Below are 15,950 nucleotides of genomic sequence, written 5' to 3'. Positions count from 1 at the left end.
AAGCAAGGGTGGATCGGCATTATAAAGGGGGCGACTGCAATTCAGGTTTGTGCAGAGAATACACTAAGGGGTAAGGGAGGGCGGTTTTATAAGGGTGGGGCAGGACAGATTGAGCAATCTACCAAATTCTTTCATTTGTGCAACAGTTGAGTAATATTTGAAGATTATTAGACACGTGTGCAAAACATGAATTCTGTATTTTAAGTGGGTGCACCGTATCTAAAGAACAAAAAACAAAACAAACCACAGACAACGTTTGTTACTAAACGCAAACATGAAAGGATGGAAAAAAAAAAAAAAAAAAAAGTGACTTGCATAAAATAAACACAAGTGTAATAAGTTTCTCAAAACAAGGACATAAGCTATAGTTATGGAAATCTATTCATTGCAATGCTTGGAAGTGTGCTATCATTTAGAGCAGGTCTGTGGCCCTCCAGATGTTGTGAAACTACAAGTCCCAGCATGCCCTTCCAGCTATCAACTGGTTGTCTACTGGCAAAGCATGCTGGGGCTTGTAGTTTCACAACACCTGGAAGGCCGCATGTTGGACAGGCCGGATTTAGAGCATCAGGGCTAAAATACAAGTTACATTTAAAAAAAAAAAACAATATTCCCCACCATGCCTCCGACATCCCCCTCCTCAAATTGTTCAACAGCGCTCTGCCCGGCGACCGCAATAGGAAACACTTAGCAACCATGTCTGTGAGCGACATATACAGACACACATCTATATTATAACAGGCATACCCATATAGAGCTAGAAATACATTATATTACATGATTTACAGAACTCGTCCAGTTTCAGAGCTGCGGAAGTACATTTAACTTAAGCCATGTAATAACACACGGCTTGTGAACTGGGGGGGAATCAGCGCAGTTCATTAACAGCACTAACCTGAGGGCTCAATGGCCGAAGTAGAGGTGGGGTGGGGCTCCTAATCTGGAGCATCGTCTTGTGAGCTCCAGGAAAATTGGGGTCTTTACAGAAAGCAGCATTTGATTATAAACACAAACTTAAGCTGGGTACACACTACAGGGTTTTTCAATAAACGGCTCAAGCAGTAAACATACGGCCGCTCGTTCGAACGTCGAGTCAGTGTGTGTACTGACACGATGGTCGAAAGTCTGCCCAAATGGACGATTGTCGCCTCATTTGGATGGTTGGTTGGTTGTACCAGTCAATATTTTCGTTCCAATCTCCTTTCTGTTGTTCCACGACAGGGAGTACGAAATTACAGTCATTGCTCACGACAACATGGCTGTAAAAAGTCGCTAACGGGACGTCCGCTCTTCCCTTTATGCTCCTAAACAAGGCTAGTGTGTATGCAGTCCATGGACCGAGCGATCGGACCATCGATCGGACGTAAAAATCGATCGGCATAAAAAGTTGGTGGAAAATTCTGTAGTGTGTACCCAGCTTAAGATAGGAATAGAGAGTTACTTCTGTCTGACTCGCTAGTGGCAATAATGCTTTTATTTTTTAAACTAGATCTCATTTATATACAATACAAGAGGCCAAGGAAACAGCAGGTCAATAATCTACTAAAGAAGAGTTATCTTGCAAATATATAGTTTGTGCAACATTCAGTTGCCCCATAGTGTAAAGCTGAATCAAATATTACCACAGACAGAATTTCAATTGAGAGAAATAGCCATTTTATTTCCCTGCAAGTGTACAGGAGACTAGGCATCAAGCTGTTCTCCCACCTTTAGCTGCGGATTACGTTACCATCACCAAGACTAAGGGCTAGATTTACTAAAGGGTGGTTTAATTTACTAAAGGGCCAAACAGCTAGTTAAAAAAACAACACAGTTTTACAAACCACTTTACAAATCTCCGTCCTGATTTTTTAACATGATGAAAATACAAAACAGCCAGAGTCACCGAGCTGCCGTTTGACAGACCACCAGGCAAGTTTTATTTTTCATTATATTATTTCAATACATTCCTATTATTGTAAAATATTATGGGGGAAATGTGAACATATAATTATATAAATTGGACAACACTATTTGATTGTTAACGGGGATATAACTATTCATGATGCACACATTTGGCATTTCATAGTGCCCCATAATATAATATTGAGATCTTAATAGAATTAAAAAATACAATTAGACCCTATAGGTTAATTAAAAATTAATTTTGTCCCTTAATAAATTAGGATTGCCCTCATAATTTATAAATCAGTGGTGCCTCCCCTTATGTTCTTAATGGCAATGTAGCACAAACAGAATATTTGAGCCATCAGGCCAATCAGAAGTAGAAATAAAAAAAATAAAATAAAAAGACCACACACACACAAAACAAAAAAACCCCGTCTTTCTTATGGCATATTGGACCAAACCGCCAGCACTTTTGAAGTTTTCAATTCACCACACATCTTACATCGCAGCCTCAAACTGGGCTATAGTAATTGTGGCGGTTTGGAGCACTAAACCGCCGGAAGTGTGTGAATGTGGTTGAGGATTGTTGCTTTGTATTGCAGATTATTGTGCACAGGAGAGTCCACAGCTTATATCCGTCTTGGCTAACCTGTGACACTCCAGATGTTGTTAAACTACAAGTCCCAGCATACCCTTCCAGTAATAAGCTGCAAAGTATTGGCAAAGCATGCTGGGACTTGTAGTTTCACAAACACCTGGAGCGTCACAGGTTAGCCAACACTGGCTTATATACTCTACACAAATGCTAACAGCCCCTTGTAGATAAAGAAACTTCAGACAAAGCAGCAGCTTTCCCTTAAAAACTGTTCATTAACCTCATCTGCGGCTTCCCCCGAACAAGAGAACTCCCCCAACAAATGCTCTAATGAGGCTGCCGCATTTAGTGCCCGTTACAGCGGGCACAGCCCCGAGTGTGCCCCTTCTCTCCAGCTGCCCTCGTTGGCATCTCCATGGTAACAGGCACTTTGGAGAGAGACGGCTACGTTCCATCCCTTGTGTTTGAACAGAGCTATTTAGGGAGAAGGTTGCCTAGAGACCTCCAAGAATCGCCCCCCAACTACCACCACTGCCCCCTCCCTTCCCTGATCCGTCACCCATGACACAGCCAGAGGTACAGCAGCCAGCCAAGTGTGGCCGGAAAACTGGTGGCGCACAGGGGGTTAATGCCACCATCTGCCCCGCAGAGACTGATCATAAGCTCAGGGAACCTCAGGACGAGCGCACGGGAACTCCTAGGCAACTTCAAACATCCATAATAGTTTACAATAGGGGGGAGAGTTATTCCCTATAATACAAGTTTTCCTAAAGGAAACAAAAGACTGCAGGAAAGTTTTGTTGTCCCTCTTTTGTAAATCTGTTCCAATTAGAAATACGATCCCCTTATTCATACACTTTTAGCAGAGAAGTGAAAAGGCTAAACAAACACAAAATACGCCGTACCAAGAGGCAGGACGAGACACACACCCTACCCAAACAGCTTCTATATCCTGTGGGAAAATTAGGGATAAGTCATTGTTTCCCCACCCTCCCCCTTCTGAGGTATTACTAAAGCAAATTACCTGTAAAACTAGAGAGAAACCGCAGGTATCAGCCAACGGAACTGCACGAATGTAGCACAGAACGAAGAGACAGTAGATGGGCAGTAAAACCATCTCACATCACCGTGTTTGGAGGTCACTACTTCCTAGAAAACGAACGAGTTGCATTTTCTTGAACCATGATTCAGGCAACAAAATTGGCTTTTTCCACCGTGTGAGTATGTGACAGTATATACGGAACACTTCCGACCTAATTGGAAGACGTTCGTCTTAGACCAGAGACTAGGACAAAGGATACATTTTAATGGCTCCCGATTTAGCACCGATTGCCATGATCCGCAGCACAGGGTCGTAGGCGAGGGCACTGGGCTGGTTGGGGAATCCATGTTCTACAGTCTGAGGAAGAGATAAGAACATAAATTAGGAGGGAGAAAGAGTCATAGTTTAGTAAATAATCAGACATTGTCTCGTTATTGGTTCATAAAGCCGCCAGTTTTCCATATAAGTGAAGTTACCGCAGTGAAGTTACCTGTCCGCTTCAGAATGGTCTTAGTCTACGAATGTCGTCTTTACACCAACATTATACAGTATTTATTGTAAATACTCAGTAAGCCATGGAGAGTGTATTTTATACAGAAATATGTATTAATTATCAAGAGTGGTAATAGCCGTACTGTTTACGTGGTTGAAACGGTCATAGACTTCTATGGAGCAATTTTGGTATAGTGGTCAATTTCCATGTCCAGAGTTTCCGGCACAGACGCTCTCAAGGAGGTGGAGAAGTCAAGCCTACGACACCGGCTATGGTGAACATAGAGCTTGTGGTCATCGCAGTTCCGTGTCACATTTACCCAGGGAGCAGTAAAGTTAAGATTATGCAATAACCCCCAGATCCATACTAACAGCAACAAAAATAAACAAAGTAGAAGTTATGACCAGATGTAATCCCACCGGAAAGACCGACACGTGCAGACCTGGTCCGTCAATACGGCGGAGTTCCTCCAGATGGGCCAGATATAGCCCTGTTCTGAACAGAAATCGGATTATATTAAAAGCACATTTTCCCCTGAATAACCACCAGACAATCAGTCACAGATCTGTTTGCCAATGACCATGCCTCAGTCCTTCAAACCTTACCAGTGAAGAGCCAAGCCGAAAGTGGGAGCAAGACTGGGCAAATCCAAGAGTCACGTAAACAATGCACCTTACAAGTTTACCGTGGACACAATTCCCAGTGCCTTCAAAAAAAATCTCGATGGCCAATAAGGTCAACATTATTTATAAATCTGGGGAAAAAAGGTTAACTCCAGAAAGACATCTCATGGGCAAAAAATAGATAATTAAAAATGTATTCAGAGTTTTAAGAGAAAGCATTATTGTGTGAAGTTTGTATCATCTCCCCGTGCAAAAATTATGCAATTTTAAGACAATGGGGTATATTTAGTAAACTGCGGGTTTGAAAAAGAAGTGATGTTGCCTATAGCAACCAATCAGATTCTAGCTGTCATTTTGTAGAATGCACTAAATAAATGACAGCTAGAATCTGATTGGTTGCTATAGGCAACAACTCCACTTTTCCAAACCCGCAGTTTAGTAAATCTAGCCCAATATCTTGTTTCAGATGTTCAGCAGGACTCCATTCAGTTGAATGAACGCAGCCCAGTGCATGAAGTGGACGTGCATTTCTAACGCACATTTGACGTAGTCGGCAGGATTCTGGTCACAGAACTGATAGGAGTCCTGCAGGCGACTGCTTCCACCTGTCTTCCCTTCGCGCTTGTTTGATAAATGTGCATTACATATGTTTAATCATATATGCAAAACATTTCACACATTCAACGTGTTAAACAGATTCCATACAACAACCTGTTCCCAAAAACCTGATCCCAAGTGAACCGCTTTATTAAAGGAGAACCAATAATGGCAGGGAGAGACAACCCAGAAGCCAGGTAGGCAATGTGCTGAAATATTACTGCAGGTGCCCAACTTGCTGGGAGTCCTTTCTATAGGGGTAAATCGAAGCACATCCTACACTGTGGTTCCTTAAGGCGTCAAGAACATAGCGCTTGAAACCTACAAAACGCTGTAAACGGCGTGGAACTCCAAAGATAGGTTTACAAACACCTGCAGCGTTCCGTGAATACGTCTTCACAGACCACAATTTGACCTATTCGACTGTCGGCTTGAGCTGCCTTCACCCGATTTTTATTTCAGCACAATTAGGAACAGATTCCAGCACATCACAGGGAACGGTTCCATAAAAAGGCCTAGAACACAGGCAATAAAATTATTCAGCCCTTCTGCAACATTTCATAAACAGATTTGAGTTGTTTTTCTTGGGAAGACGCAGGCGGTTACATTGGACAAGAACCATCTGGTCATTAGTACAGAGGACACATCCATTGCAGGTTTGTGTGTAAACAAGGTGTGCGCAGCCCATTCCCTAACTTCATAGAGACAGGCTGGGGAACTGCTACACTAATTAGCTCTTCAGCCCTGACCTGCAAAGTTACAGAACAACTCTTTTGCACACCCAGCAAGACTGCACTAATTAAACAACATTCAATCCCTCCCTAGATCTCCAGCTCTGATAAGGAAACAAGAGCTGGGATTACCGCCAATAGGATATTGCTTGAAAAATAAATAAAAACTGAAAAGAAAGTGATCAGCGCTCTCTCTACCAGAGGGACTTGAGCCTGAGAACTTAAATCCTTCCAAGGTGCAGGTTGAACGATGATCTCCTCCTCTGGGTGAGATCACAAAACAGCTGCATCCGGTATGAATCAATTATCTCCACGACAAATCTGATTCTAATTAGAGCAAACTGAAATGGTGCTCCCTCTTCCCATCATGCACTGCACAGACAAGTTATTATCAAAACAGGCCTTATGGATCCCAGCCCTGCAGCAAGGGATGACGCAAACACGGCACGGAACTTCCTGGGTGCAGAAAGAGTTTCCAGAGAACAATCAGGACATGTGGAGCGACTCATCAGTACTACCGGTTGTAGCCTAATAAAATAAGTATTTGCTCCTATGGCCATCTGTTACACTGTAAATTAGCACTTTTAAACCTGACAGCTGATCGGTGTCACAAGTAGGTCAAGTTTTAATGGCAGTTAAAAATCAAATGATAGTTATATTTAATTATGTTGTGTTGGGAAGCCCAGCGAAGACCAGGATTAGTTGTACGAAAGGTCACTTTTAAAGTGGACCTGTCACATACACTGAAGGCAGCTGGTGGCTCATGCCTCAGTAATGTACTTGGTGCACTGAATGGTCAGTGGCTCATGATTATGATTTAAGCATACAAAATGTTTGTTTCAATGACTTGTGCAACAGGGAAGAAAATGTTAAGTGTTGCACAAAAAAAAGCTTAAACAGCAAACCATAGCAAGACCAGTATACCCCTTCAAAGTTTTACTGCACACAAGACTATGAAGGGGGGGGGGGGGGGGGGGGTCCCTGCATCAGGGCAGCACGGAGGCTCAGTGGTCAGCACTTCTGCCTTACAGCACTGGGGTCATGAGTTCAATTCCCGACCATGGCCTTATCTGTGTGGAGTTTGTATGTTCTCCCTGTGTTTGCGTGGGTTTCCTCTCACACTCCAAAAACAGATTACCAGCGATGTCCGCAGATCCAATAGCCTTGTCAGGATAAATATAATCAGCATTCTGAAAAATGCTACCAACTTGCAGCGCAAATAAAAACACCAATGTGTACGATAACACGAGAAACAGTGGTTTGCAGCCATTTTTCACCTGTTTGACACATTTTAAAAAAAAGTGACTATACAAGAGTTGATCCAAAGCGGCACCATTAGCTCCGCAAGACGGACGCTTGTAATCAGTTCTGGTTGTACAATGACCGGATTTACCATTTGTCAGGTGTTAGATACATCGTGCTACAGTATATCTAATATTACTCAATATCTGAAGACTTTTCAGACATAGGGGATCATACTCAGCCTCTGCATACACCAGGTCCCCAAAACACTCATCTGCCAATAGTTTTGAAATGCCTAGTTCATGGCTTGGCCAACCTGTGGATCTCCAGGTGTTGTGAAACTACAAATCCCAGCATGCCTTGCTAGAAATCTCCTGGGGCTTGTAGTTTCACAACACCTGGAGAGCCACAGGATGGCCAGTCCTAGCCCTTCTGCGCCAGTGGTTTCAAAACCGCGGACAGCAGAAGGACAGTGTGGCTGAGGGTATCAGACCCATGCAGAGGACTACTCAGAACCCTCACCTCACTATAGGTAATTGGGTGATGTTCTAACAAAACACACAAGACAGGAAGCTTTTATTTACACAGTTGAGAAGTGCAGGTGGTGGTGGGGTGCAAGAAAAAAGTAGACTTCTATTCCCCCCCCCCCCCCCACACAAATCTACTTCATTAGAACAGAGACATCTGGCTGCTGTGCAATCACATTCAGAAGTCACTGCAACAACTGAATGTTAACAGTCAGTGGATGGAGACAAGATTACAAGAGCAAAATAATTCAGCTTCAAAACAGACAGATCTTCCGAAAGCATTTGTGGTTTCTTCAAAATAAATGTTCCTCCACGTTCATGCTGCTGCACATAAGCGTGAAAAACATACTGCGTGAAAGGAAGGGGAGAGGGGGGGGGGGGGATGCGGGACTTATTTTCAGAAGGAAGGGAACGTTTCAAAGCTAAAAACCTGGATGCAGCAAAACACAAGTGCACAGCTGAGCAGCCCATGGCGGTCCCAAGAGAGTCCGACATTTACAAAGAATTTCTAAGTTCGGTGAAGGAAGTTTAACTCAAAACAGCATCATCTGCACAATGCAGACTGCGGATACCGGGGAAAGAAAGGATGTACAGTGTTATTATGCACTGCAGAACGAGCAGCAGACATTTCTATAAAAGCAGCTCATAATTCACTGCTATTATTTCTGGTGCAGAAAATTTGAAAAGTACAGAGAGCCCCCTTCTCCCACCATCCATGTGCTAATCTGCTACTTCTCTGGAAATCGAGGGGGTGGGGGGGGAGAAGTTTAGGGCAGAGTATTGTTCCCACAGAGCATCTAATCCAGGGCTGTAGAAAAATGGGGCTTTTGTCTTCCCAACAGAAACAGCAAAAAGTGCACAATACCCCAAAGGGGGGAGGGTGGGCGTCCCTCGGCTCCAGTGTACCCAGCCATAGAAAGGAGGGAGAGATCAGAGAGATGGGAGCACAATGTCACCCTGGGAAGAGGGGGCAGTATAGGGCGGGGTGCTGTAAAGTGACCGGAGGAAGCCTGCTCAAGCTTAACCGCTTCTACGTCGACACGAATTAGACAGCAATTGTATAACAAAAGTCATTACAACTCTGAAAGTTGAGGGTAAGTATAAAAACTCAATTATGGAGCTCTTACAAGGCAAGGAATGATGGCCATCACAAAGTCTCTGCAAGACAGATTTTTATGTCAACATAAACTCTTCCCCAGCAACGACGGACTTCAATTAGGTTTTAGCATCATGAAGTGCTGAAAACAAGCCTCCCGTGGCAAGTTTATAGACTTCATTCCCATCACTCCATCCTAGCAGCCAATCCTGCTGCCCTACATGGTGTAATGAGAGGACCCCCGCCCCCATCAGCAACCACTAGGGTCAGGCGCTCAGCCTCCTAGAAAGAACTCTGATTTCATAACATTTTACAGCAGTAATAAAATTGTCACTAGAAAATAAAAATACCCTCACGTGTGCAATTTTGGCTGCAATACACATATACGACAGAGTGGAAAAATGACAACACAGCATTAAGCAGAAACGGGTCAGCAGGAGGCATGCATCTTGCATGTGTTTGAACCTTGGAAGTTGGAGGAGAAGAGGAAGTGAATAGCTGGGTTTTTGTTTATGATTTCATTGTATAGGACATGAACTCCCCCAGCTGTCTGACAAGCTCTTTACAGAGCACAAGAGCAGGCTCCCAGGCTGAGTCAGGGAAGAGACACTCAACTGAGTTGTGTAGGAGGAATCCAGCTGCATTCAGCACCAGGGGAGGAAGCAAACACATCCAGGAGAGAGAAAAATGGCAGGATTTTAAGACGACGCGATGCAAAACAAAGCAGGGAAGTCTGAGGGTGCACAGACACCGTGCCAGGTCTCTCCCTGCATTGTCTCCCTGTGGGTCTGTTTTGGCACTGGGCAGGTTAAATCACAAGATCGGTGAAGTATTTTTAGTGTGCTATGGTCTGACATGATTTTCTACTTTATAGACCTGAAAACGTTAATGCCTTGCAGCTGTAGGGGATAAACAGGAAAGATGTCCAGCACGGTCTCCCCCCCCCCCCCTCCTCTCCATCTGTACTGCCTCAATCACAAACATACATGGGCAGCGTAGTGGCCTAGTGGTTAGCACTCCTGCCTTGCAGCACTGTTTGTGGGGGTTTCCTCCGGGTGCTCCGGTTTCCTCCCACACATTTCAAAAACATTCTGGTAGGTCAATTGGCTGCTATCAAAATTGACCCTAGTCTCTCCCTCTCTGTCTGTCTATGTGAGTGTGTGTCTATGTTAGGGAAATTAGACTGTAAGCTCCAATGGGGCAGGGACTGATGTGAGTGCATTCTCTGTACAGCGCTGCGGAATTAGTGGCGCTATATAAATAAATGATGATAATAATGAGGATGATACATAGGTCACCCAACACTATTACATCCCAGCCTGTGACAGCACGTCAAACATACCCGAGTATTAGTCTACCACTGACCATACATGACAGTGAGCACTGAATGAGACAGACAGTGTCAGCAGTCATTAGTAACACAATACAATGATTCAAGAGTAGTTCCCCAACAAGACCAGATGACGTGCGGCACCAAGGGCTTAGTAATGCCAGCAGATACAAGTGCCAGCAATCCCACAAAGCCTGGCAGAAAACAGATTGAGACACATACCAGCTCACGGTAGTCAGGATCACCACAGAGACACTTGTCCCAGGGATTTATGGCACACACATCTCTATCACCCAGTGCCCACAACAGTTTCTGGTTTATGGAAAAACTACAATGAAACAGGATTCATAAACACACAGCGATGGGGCGAGAGGTAAATACACATCCAAGTTCCAATGCAGGGTTTAAAAACCCATTAATCAATGCTTGTCACTGTACACTTGTGTAGTAGTTACTGCCAAATATTTTACAGACTGTATTACAAAGAGAGAAGGGGGATCTGTATTTTGTTTTAGTGACAGTTTTATAAAAAGCCTCATGAACAATTCAAAGCAGAAGTGGTTAACTCTATATAACCTCAAAGCCAATAGGGATCCCAAATATATATATATATATATATATATATATATATATATATATATATACACACATACACATACATACATACTGAGAAAGTAAGAGGGTGTGCTGGTTAATACATTTCATCTGTCAATTTGTTTCAGTAAAGGGACCACACATACACATTACTGGTGGTGGTAGCAGATGGCAAGTCAAGTATGCGATTCTGTGACAGCAGGATACACGTTTACACTGTAAACATGTAGTCCCTAAACATAAATAAGGATGTACCATGCCCCAGAATATACATCAATGTAGGTATCATTGCATTGTAGAACACCAGGAGAGACATATTGGAGTTAAACAACTAGTACCAGTCAGCCAGCAGCGTGCCACCATACCCTGCCTCCTCACGCCAGCAGCATGCCACCATACCCTGCCTCATCACGCCAGCAGCGTGCCACCATACCCTGCAGATCTTTTTCCTGCACTCTTGTACCAGCAGCAAGTATTGGACCAGCTAGATGACAGTACACACAGCCTCAGGGAATAGGGATAACACTCAGAAGTCAGTGCTCCCAGTATCCACTAAATACATCCCAGTGGCAGTGACCCCACTCTGTAGTAAGTCAGGGGCATTACTGAGCCAAGCTGCTCAATTCGGGGTAATAATGACCTATTAATGCATTAACAGCAAAAAAAAAAAAATCCCTAAGTTAAACACCATTAAGGGGTGTACCAATAAATCTGCCTGTGCACTATATAGCTGAGGGTCAGTACTAAATACAAGCATGCTAGATTCCTTATAATGATAGCACCAAATCACATCTGCCCAACTTTATTGGGGGATGACACATAGCAAAGTCCCTCCTAAACCTCTATTCCTCTAACAGGGGGCACAAAGCTTCCAGTCCATGCAGAGCACCACAGTCTACACCCACTTTACTAAGGGCAACAGCAGGCATATCATCCAAACCCACCACCCCTCTCTATTGGGGGTAACAGCAGGCATATCATCCAAACCCACCACCCCTCTCTATTGGGGGTAACAGCAGGCATATCATCCAAACCCACCACCCCTCTCTATTGGGGGTAACAGCAGGCATATCATCCAAACCCACCACCCCTCTCTATTGGAGGCAACTGCAGGCATATCATCCAAACCCACCACCCCTCTCTATTGGGGGTAACAGCAGGCATACTACCCAAACCCACCACCCCTCTCTATTGGGGGTAACAGCAGGCATACTACCCAAACCCACCACCCCTCTCTATTGGGGGTAACGGCAGGCATATCATCCAAACCCACCACCCCTCTCTATTGGGGGCAACTGCAGGCATATCATCCAAACCCACCACCCCTCTCTATTGGGGGTAACAGCAGGCATACTACCCAAACCCACCACCCCTCTCTATTGGGGGTAACGGCAGGCATATCATCCAAACCCACCACCCCTCTCTATTGGGGGCAACTGCAGGCATATCATCCAAACACACCACCCCTCTATTGGGGGCAACTTCAGGCATATCATCCAAACACACCACCCCTCTCTTTTGGGGGCAACTGCAGGCATATCATCCAAACCCACCACCCCTCTCTATTGGGGGCAACTGCAGGCATATCATCCAAACCCACCACCCCTCTCTATTGGGGGCAACAGTAGGCATATCATCCAAACACACCACTCCTCTTTATTGGGGGATAACAGCAGGCATATCATCCAAACCCACCATCACCTCTCTATTGGGGGTAACAGCAGACATACTACCCAAACCCACCACCCCTCTCTAATGGGGGTAACAGCAGACATACTACCCAAACCCACCACCCCTCTCTAATGGGGGTAACAGCAGGCATACTACCCAAACCCACCACCCCTCTCTATTGGGGGTAACAGCAGGCATACTACCCAAACCCCTGCCCTCTCCCCACATATTAGAGTCATAGCAGGACTCTCACCCCAAGTCCCTACCCATGTACAATCAGGATACAAGCCGCATCCAGGGTGCCCCTTTATACCAGGGGGTGACACCAGGCACACCCCCACCCTCTATAAGAGTCACAACAGGGCTCCCCCCGACCCTGGATAAGGTTGGGGGGGGGGGGGGCCAGACACATCTGCCCTGATGGGCCCCGCACCTTGTTGAATGCAAACAGGTCCTGCTTGATCTTCTCTCTCTGGGGGTCGTGCCCCTGCCGCCTGAAGCGAAACTTCATCATCTTGCCCGGGCGCCGGAGCTCACTCAGCCAGCCCTCTGCACCGCCAGCCCAGCCAGCCCCCTGCACAGCTCCGCTCACACCGCCAGCCCCCTGCACAGCTCCGCTCACACCGCCAGCCCTCTGCACAGCTCCGCTCACACAGGCGGCCGGGCCACTTGATCCAGCCCGGGCTATGACTGACGTGCGGCTCGGCCAATCAGCGGCTCCGCTTCTGGGTTGGTCCCTCGCGAAGGACAATCTGGCACCAGCGGCTAAGCCTAGCGGATTCAATCCTCCCCCGGACGCATGCGCGGTGCGGCGCGGTGGCTTCTGGGAGATGTAGTTTCTCCTTGTAAAGCTCTTTAGTTTGCTCAAAATCACTCATAACATCCATAGAGCGACCTCAAACAACATGATATCTGCAACAGGTCCCTGAGGTTTCTTGCTGTTGCTTTTTTTTTATTGTTTTGCAAACAGTCCATTATTTAGAGTTAACTGTGGCTGCTGGTTATGATATTAAATCTGATCAGATAAAACTATCAACAAGGCCAGCAGTAAAACATAGGTGTGTTTTAAATGTACACATTACATCACCTATATTTTTATTGTGAATAAAAAATATCTGTCTTCCTATTGCTGTTATATTTTTACCCTATTATTAACACTCTTATCATACCAGCAGGCAGGGGGGGCTGGTAAATTTTATCCTGGGGAGGGGGCAATATTCGACTGAGCAGCTTATTAAGAACATTTTAAAGGGAAAAAAATGCAGGAGGCCCAGTGACCCAGCCCAAAGGTAGCCCACTATGGGATCGGCAGATGCCACCCTTGCCCATACTTGCCAACTCTCCCGGAATACCCGGGAGACTCACGAATTCCGGGTAGGTCTCCCGTACTCCCGGGAGAGCTGACAATTCTCCCACATCTGCCCACTTCCTAGTGAAGTGGGCAAATTTGAAGCCTTCATGATGCGATTCTCTGGGAATCACATTTTTTTGGACCGCCCCCGTCCTAAAAATTGCGTTATTAGGTCACAGGGGGCGGGGCTAATATGACGCGATTCGCGGAACCCCGCCCACCTGTACACTGAGACTCCCGGAGGCCAATCGTTAAAAGTTGGCAACTATGCGCCTGCCCCTGCCAGCAGGTGCCACTGCCCATTCAATATTATGATAATCAGGGTAAAATTGGCACTTTGCTGTAACTTCATTGGGGTGCGGTACTTAATACAGGTGGCTAGCACAGACTGTCATGATCCTCAGCTATTTATATGGCGCCACTAATTCTGCAGCGCTGTACAGAGAACTCACCAACATCAGTCGCTGCCCCAATGGAGCTTACAGTCTTAATTCCCTAACACACACACAGACAGAGACTCGGGTCAATTTGATAGCAGCCAATTACAAGTATGTTTTTGGAGTGTGGGAGGAAACCGGAGCACCAGGAGGAAACCCACGTAAACACGGGGAGAACATACAAACTCCACACAGATAAGGCCATGGTCAGGAATCAAACTCATGACCCCAGCGCTGTGTCCATTGAAGTTGACTTTTTCCCCTCTCATGTCGCCGAATCATGTCTAACATGTCCATTATTTTTACTTCATGTGGTATTTGGATTATAAACTGTATGGTCTGCAATTGTTATCCTTCATAATGAAATCATACAATGGGCACTTCATACTGTTGTCTAACAATGCATGCCGGCACCTTCTTTATATTACCTCCATTTAACTGCAGAGGAAAAAATATAAATTGCAACTTGATTAGAAAATCAGCAAAAAAAATATGACAGTATTATAGACAGTAGTCATCAAGGAAAACTGTTCTGCAGATAACTGTATTGAAAAGGTAACATTGCCTATAGCAATTCAGTAGTAAACCCCTGCTGAGTATCCTGTCGCTATTTAAATAAAATGCAAGAAATACATCATTATAAATAAACATATTTTGTCATTTTTCTTGTACATGAAAACAAACCTCTGATTGGTTGCTGTGGGCAACAGTAACTGTTTTACACAGTTACCAATAGCAAGGTTTTCCTATGACACAATTGCACTTATTTTGAGATCTATAAGTTACATGTGGGCTCCCCCTTTCCCGACCCCTTCTCCTGTCAGGATTGTATATTTATAGTCCATATAACTTCACATCCCCTCAGTCTTCCTTTCTGACGTAGTATTCACTTAAAATTGCTCGACTTCCTGCCTTTAGTGCTGTCATTTTACCAAACCAATGCCCTCTATTGATCCTATGTCTCCTGAATCTGATATCACATCTGCACTTTCGCCTTTACATAATAATTCTGATGTAATCATTGTGGTATAAATCTATAAATCTGCTTTATCCACATGTCTTGACAAAGATCCTCTGTCAAAAATGAAATCTCCCAGAATGCACGAGGCCCTAGCCTTGGTTTTAAGGACCACTAAACCCTAAAATTTACGTTTTCATATATAAACCATAACAGTAAAATACAGGACCTGATTAAGAGTTCGGGGCTAATAAGCTCACATCGTCCCCTCACCTTCCAACCCAGGCTAATATCACAGTAGGTAAAAACAAACTATAACATTCGGTGGTGGAGGCTGTCACACCAGCGCCTGTTGCCATCCATGTCCCTCCTACTCGTTTAATCTCAAGCGCCCATCCAAGGATGACTTATTGTCTTCAACCATGGGAATACGTCAAGATTAAAACCTTACTACATTTTTCTTTCATGATTTCTTTTTACCTTGGAGAACAACTACTCTCTTATATTTTAAAATGAATTTCAGTTTATAGCTCACGAGTTTGCGCCCCCAAATTTTTGAGCACCCCCTAAAGCCAAGTATATTTATCTAGCAGCGTTCCTGAACAAGTGGTTAGCACTTCTGCGTTACAGCACTGGGGTCATGAATTCAATTCCCGACCATAGCCTTATCTGTGTGGAGTTTGTATGTTCTCCCTGTGTTTGTGTGGGTTTCCTCCGGGTGCTCCGGTTTCCTCCCACACTTCAAAAACATACTGGTAGGTTAATTGGCTGCTAAC

At 44.8% G+C, this 15,950-nt stretch overlaps 1 protein-coding gene across 4 annotated transcripts in view; it reads right to left on the bottom strand.

The window, feature by feature from the left end:
• The window catches only part of LLGL1 (LLGL scribble cell polarity complex component 1), a 32,888-nt gene extending 19,731 nt beyond the window's left edge, over positions 1 to 13,157 (bottom strand). The window contains exons 1-2 of one of the 4 annotated variants that reach the window (XM_075179223.1): positions 12,862 to 13,157; positions 3,784 to 3,881 (exon numbers count right to left, since the gene is read on the bottom strand). In XM_075179223.1, the coding sequence (XP_075035324.1) occupies positions 3,784 to 3,881; positions 12,862 to 12,942 (179 nt within the window). In that variant the 5' untranslated portion in view covers positions 12,943 to 13,157. Of the gene's footprint in view, positions 1 to 3,783; positions 3,882 to 6,166; positions 6,191 to 12,694; positions 12,720 to 12,861 lie in introns of those variants that run through there. The other 3 variants (XM_075179222.1, XM_075179225.1, XM_075179224.1) reach the window with 3 other exon arrangements.
• Between the last annotated feature and the right edge of the window lie 2,793 nt (positions 13,158 to 15,950).

The sequence above is a fragment of the Mixophyes fleayi genome, chromosome 7 (genome assembly GCF_038048845.1).
Source record: "Mixophyes fleayi isolate aMixFle1 chromosome 7, aMixFle1.hap1, whole genome shotgun sequence".
NCBI lineage: Eukaryota > Metazoa > Chordata > Amphibia > Anura > Limnodynastidae > Mixophyes > Mixophyes fleayi.
Note: the sequence above shows the minus strand (reverse complement) of the source record. Positions and strands in the feature narration are given on the sequence as shown.